This window comes from Zophobas morio, unplaced genomic scaffold (assembly GCF_036711695.1).
Source record: "Zophobas morio isolate AGI-343-1 ecotype UQ-CSIRO unplaced genomic scaffold, CSIRO_AGI_Zmor_V1 ptg000008l, whole genome shotgun sequence".
Taxonomy (NCBI): domain Eukaryota; kingdom Metazoa; phylum Arthropoda; class Insecta; order Coleoptera; family Tenebrionidae; genus Zophobas; species Zophobas morio.
In genome coordinates this window covers 989,780-996,021 of record NW_026972113.1, presented here as the reverse complement: position 1 = coordinate 996,021, position 6,242 = coordinate 989,780, and the positions used below count along the sequence as shown (strand labels likewise).

Sequence of the window (6,242 nt, the reverse complement as noted above, 5' to 3'; positions counted from 1 at the left end):
ACACCAATTTTCAGTCGATTCAACCAATTTTAACCACTTTTTTGGAAAATTTTCGAAAATTTTTGTGATTATCGGAGCAGTTATCATCACAACGGCGATGTCAATTTTGTAACTGGTGGAAGATCATCTAAAATTTGACACCAATTTTCGGTAGATTGAACAAATTTTAACCATTTTTTTGGAAAATTTTTGAAAATTTTTAATTCACTTTTCGTATTTATTGGGACAGATATCGCAACGGTGATTTCAAATTTGTACCTAGAAGAAAATTATCTACAATTTGACACCAATTTTCGATCCATTTAGTCAATTTTAACCATTTTTTGGATTTTTTTTTTAATTTTGAATTCACTTTTCATATTTATTTCAACAGATGTCGTAAAGGCGAGTTAGAAGTTGTAACTGGCGGAAAATTATTTACAATTTGTTATCAATTTTGAGTCGATTGGATCAATTTTCACTATTTATTGGAAAATTTTTGAAAAATTGAAAAACCAAAAAATTGAAAAACCGAAAGTTACAAATCGGTAAATTGAAACATCGACAAACTAAACAATCGGAAAACTGAAGAAAAGAAAAATAGCAAAATCGAAAAATTGCAAATAGAAGAACTAAAGAAATGAAAAACTGAATCATTGAAAAACTAGAAATCGAGTAACTTAAAAATCAAGAAAAAATAATGAATCAAAGAATTGGAAAGAAGAAAAAATGAATCGAATCGAAAAATTAGAAAACCAAAAAAACTGTAAAATACGAGCGCAGCGAGCACGTTCGGGTTGCTGGGTTCTCTCCGACTTTTCAAAATTCGCTTATTTGAAATACTAAAAAATTCATCCATTGATAATAATTCTTTTTTTAATAATTCAGTAACAATCTTTACACTCTTATTTTAAACAAAAAGCAAAATTGTCCCTAATAATTTAGCTCTTCTTTTTTTATGTAAACAATGTGAATAAAATGTGTATGTTTACTCATAAAAAATACATAAACTTTACGAAGACTTTTTCATTTAAAACCCTGTTGCCCTCAATTCCCCCCAGTTACTAAGGCCGAAAAAACGAAAATCATCCACCAGAGTGTTTTATTATCATCTACACGCGTAAAGCTATTTACCGAGTTCGCGTAATCAAAAACATGAGAGATACAGATTACAAAATTAAAACCCGCACCAAATCCCGTTCGACTTTTATCGTAAAAACCTCCATAAAAAGATATCCTCCGAGTAACCCAGCAACCGTAACGATTTCATTTAGCTTAAATACACCTCATTAACATCCAAAAACATCCCTTTATTTCAACATAAATAAAACTTTAATATTTGTTCACAAAAACTCCAATGGAACAACAATAAAAAGTCTAAATTGTAAAATAAGCCGTGTCGAGTTCCCTTTCGTTCAGTTCGCCTTCGATCCAGTCCAGATGGTAGGGAACGTTCACGTAGATTCCGGGAACACCCTCATTCCCGCACCCCACTCCCCACGACACGATCCCGATTTGTACAAACCTTTCCTGGTTTTCCAACAAGGGACAGATTAAAGGACTCCCGCCGTCACCCTTACAGGAATCTTTGCCCTTTTGGCCACCGGCGCAGATGAAACTCTTGTGCAACTGGAACCTAGGACCCAGTTTCGTGGCCCTTAGCATCCTCAGACAATATTCCCGTGATACGATGGGCACTTGGACTTTCTTCAAAATGGGAGAGTACTTCCCCGAGTCATGGGCGTCTTTCCCCCAGCCGCTCGCAACGCACCCATTTTCAACAATCATGTCATAAGGAGTCGACAAACACACAACTCTCACGTTATCCCGGAGTTCGAAATTCTCCGCAAGTACCACCAAAGCAATATCGTTCTGCAAAGTTCTTGGATTGTAGGACTCGTTAATCAAAATTTCTTCCACGTTTTTTTCTTGGAGTGGAAGAGGTTCGTCTTCGCTGTCAACGTTCCACTCTCCTGCTCTCACGAGGAGCTTTTCGGGTTGCTCGGAGTACGCGAAAACGCAGTGGGCGACGGTTGTTGCCACTTTGGGGTGGATGAGAGCCGCCCCACACTTGTAGATGTTGCCTTCGTCTTTGGCTATTTCCTGGATGATGAGGTTCCATGGGAGTTCGCCGAAAGAGGCGGTGGTTTTGGATACGATTCGGGAGTTGAGTTTGGTGGTGGAGTAGCCACAAGGGGGTAGTTCTTCGTGGGGGTTGGATTGGGGAGAGTCTGAGGGCTTGTCGCAGCAGACGTCGGTGGGGTTGGGGCAGCGTTGCTTGCCTACTCTGCAAAAAAAAAATGTTGGTAGTTAATGAACATTGAAGAGAAGAATTATGAGTTTGGAGTGCTCGACCTACAAAGGGAACGAAATAAAACGCCAAGATTTCATAAAATTTTCTAAAATTAATTAAAAAACAACACCGAAAGGTTTTTGACTTTTTTGCCAAAAAAGCTTGTTTTGTTAATTGTAAAGGCACAATATTTTATAAAATTTATTAAAATCACAAGGACTCCGAAGATTCTTTAAAAATGTTTCGGAATAAAGGCACTAGGGACCTCAAGATTTCAATTTGTTGATAATGCCTATGTATTGATAGATAGTTTGTAAGATGATATATATATTTTTGTTTTTTTTTTCAAAAAAAAATTTTTTTCAAAAATCTAAAACAGTAAAGGCCTTATAAACACCAGGAAGTTCCAAGACTTACTGAAATTCTTTCTAGAACCAAGAACTCCGAAGATTTGTTAAAAAATTCCAAAAAGGAAGTTACTAGGGGTCCCGAGATTTCAATTTTTTGATAATGCCTATGTTTTGATAGTTTCAAAGATATATTTTCATTTTTTTATTTTAATTTTTCCCCGAAGGCATAATATTCTAAATTATTTATTGAAAAAGCGGGAATTCGCAAGATTTATTTAAATTCTATGTAAAACAAAACACGAGAGATTCCGCAGGTTCTTTAAAAATATTTCGAAAGAAAGATAGAGAAACAGACACCAAGATTTAGTTTTTGTTTTTTTGATAAAGCCTATATATTGATATCTCCTAAGATATGCTGTCAATTTTTTTTTTTTTATTTTTTTACAGTTTTTCCAAAATCTAAGCTTCTATTGTTAACAATAAAGGCCTAATTTTCTATAAAATTTTTCAAAACACCAGGAACTCCCAAGATTCTTTAAAAATGTTTCAACAGAAAGACACTAGAGTTTCTAAAATTTCAACTTTTTGATAATTATAATAGGATTCATATTTTCTACGGTATATTTTCCAAATTTTTTGAAAACTTTTACTTTTTCCCAAAAATCTAAGCTTCTATTGTAACGGTAAAGGCATAATATTTTATATAACTTATCCAAACACCAGGAACTCCTAGGATTTATTGCATTATTTCTAAAATTCCAAAGATTCTTTAAAAATGTTTCAAAACAAGACACACCAAAATTTATTATTTTTTTTTATAATGCCTATGTATTGATATTTTCTCAGGCATATTTTCAATTTTCTTCGAAAATTTTTAGATTTTTTCCAAAATCTAAGCTCTTTTGTTTACAATAAAAACTTAAAAATGTTTCAAAAGAAAGGGACAAGAGATCCCAAAATTTCAACTTTATGATAATGCCTATGGATTGATATTTTTTAAGATATATTTTTAAATTTTGTTGAAAATTTTGACATTTTTCCAAAAATCTATGCTTCCATTATAACAGTATTCTATAAAATTAATCAAAACAGAATGAACTTTGAAGATTTATTGAAATCATTTCTAGAACAAAACACCAGGAACTTTGAAAACTCTTTAAAAATGTTTCAATAAAAAAGGCACTAGAAACACCAAATTTCAATTGATTTGATAATGCCTATGGACTGATATTTTTAAGGCATATTTTAAATTTTTTTGAAAATGTTGGCATTTTTTCCAAAAATTGAAGCTCCTATTATTAACAATAAAGGCATAATATCCTATAATATTTATCAAAACACCAAAGACTCCCAAGATTATTTAAAAATGTTTAAAAAAACACTAGAGATCCCAAAATTTCAACTTTTTAATAATGCCTATGGATTGATATTTTCAAAAATGTTTTTCCAAAAATCTATGCTTCTATTGTAATAGTAAAGGCATAATATTCCATAAAATTTGTCAAAACACCATAAACTTCCAAGAATTATTGAAATTATTTAACAAAACAACAGGGACTTCGAAAATTCTTTAAAAATGTTTCAAAAAAAGGTAATAGGGACACGAAGATTTCAACTTTTTTGATATGGACTGATATTTTCAATGGCATCTTTGAAATTTTTTTGAAAATGTTTAATTTTTTCCAAAAATCTAAGCTTCTATTCTTAGCACTAAAGGCATAATATTCTATAAAATTTATCAAAACAGCGTGAACTTCCAAAATTTATCGAGAGACTTCGAAAATTCTTTGCAAATGTTTCAAAAAAATGGCACCAAGGAAACCACGATTTCAATTTTTTTGATAATGCCTATGGATTGATATTTTCTAAGGCATATTTTCCAATTATTTTAAAAATTTTTACATTTTTTCCAAAAATCTAAGCTTCTATTGTTAACAATAAAGGCATAATTTTGTATAAAATTTTTCAAAACACCAGGGACTCCCAAGATTCTTTAAAAATGTTTCAACAGAAAGACACTAGAGTTTCTAAAATTTCAACTTTTTGATAATGCATGTGGATTGATATTTTCTAAAACATATTTTCCAAATTTTTTAAAATTTTGGTTTTTTGCCAAAAATCTAAACTTTTATTATAACAGTAAAGGTATAGTATTCAATAATATTTATCAAACAGCGTAAACTTCCAAGTTTTATTGACATTATTTCTAGAACAAACCACCAGAGACTTCGAAAATTCTTTAAAAATGACTAAAGAAAGACACTAGAGATCCCAAAATTTCAATTTTTTGATAATGCTTATGGATTCATATTTTCTGCAGTATATTTTCCAAATTTTTTGAAAACTTATTTTTCCCAAGAATCTAAGCTTCGATTGTAACGGTAAAGGCATAATATTTTATATAACTTATCCAAACACCAGGAACTTCCAAGATTTATTGAATTATTTCTAAAATTCCAAAGTTTCTTTAAAAATGTTTCAAAAAAAGAAACACTAAGAACATCAAAAGTTATTTTTTTTTTTATAATGTCTATATATTGATATTTTCTTCGAAAATTTTGACATTTTTTTCAAAAATCTAAGCTCTTTTGTTTACAATAAAAAATTAAAAATGTTTCAAAAGAAAGGGACAAGAGATCCCAAAATTTCAACTTTTGATAATGCCTATGGATTGATATTTTCTAAGATATATTTTAAAATGTTGAAAATTTTGGCATTTTTCCAAAAATCTAGGATTCCATTATAACAGTATTCTATAAAATTTATCAAAACAGAATGAACTTTCAAGATTTATTGAAATTATTTCTAGAACAAAACACCAGGAACTTTGAAAACTCTTTAAAAATGTTTCAATAAAAAAGGCACTAGGGACACCAAATTTCAATTTATTTGATAATGCCTATGGACTGATATTTTTAAGGCATATTTTAAATTTTTTTGAAAATGTTGGTATTTTTTCCAAAAATTGAAGCTCCTATTATTAACAATAAAGGCATAATATCCTATAATATTTATCAAAACACCACAGACTCCCAAGATTATTTAAAAATGTTTTAAAAAAAGACACTGGAGATCCCAAAATTTCAACTTTTTAATAATGCCTATGGATTGATATTTTCAAAATTTTTGGAAATTATCATTTTTTCCAGAAATCTAAGCTTCTCTTGTAATAGTAAATGCATAATAATGTTAAAAAAAAGACATTAGGGACACCAAGATTTCAATTTTTTTGATAATGCCTATGGTCTGATGTTTTCCAAGACATATTTTCAAATTTTGTTGTAAATTTTGACATTTATCAAAAATCAAGTCTTCTATTGTAACAATAAAGACATAATATTCCATAAAATTTGTCAAAACACCATAAACTTCCAAGAACTATTGAAATTATTTCTAGAACAAAACAACAGGGACTTCGAAAATTCTTTAAAAATGTTTCAAAAAAGGATACCAGGGACACGAAGATTTCAACTTTTTTGATAATGCCTGTGGGCTGATATTTTCAATGGCATCTTTGAAATTTTTTTGAAAATGTTTATTTTGTTCCAAAAATCTAAGCTTCTATTCTTAGCACTAAAGGCATAATATTCTATAAAATTTATCAAAACAGCGTGAACTTC

At 30.2% G+C, this 6,242-nt stretch overlaps 1 protein-coding gene across 1 annotated transcript; it reads right to left on the bottom strand.

The window, feature by feature from the left end:
- Positions 1–1,356: 1,356 nt before the first annotated feature.
- On the bottom strand, positions 1,357–2,101 carry LOC135125511 (phenoloxidase-activating factor 2-like). Its single transcript, XM_064051172.1, has 2 exons — positions 2,023–2,101; positions 1,357–1,952 (listed from the first exon to the last, which is right to left on the bottom strand). Exons 1-2 carry the CDS (start codon positions 2,099–2,101, stop codon positions 1,357–1,359), a joined length of 675 nt encoding a protein of 224 aa, XP_063907242.1.
- Between the last annotated feature and the right edge of the window lie 4,141 nt (positions 2,102–6,242).

Excerpts from the sequence above, each read along its gene's own strand:
- LOC135125511 (XM_064051172.1), bottom strand. The coding sequence starts at position 2,101 with ATGGAACCTCATCATCCAGGAAATAGCCAAAGACGAAGGCAACATCTA. Across the intron at positions 1,953-2,022 it reads CGGCTCTCATCCACCCCAAA|GAGAGTGGAACGTTGACAGC; the intron begins GTGGCAACAACC and ends TCGTGAGAGCAG.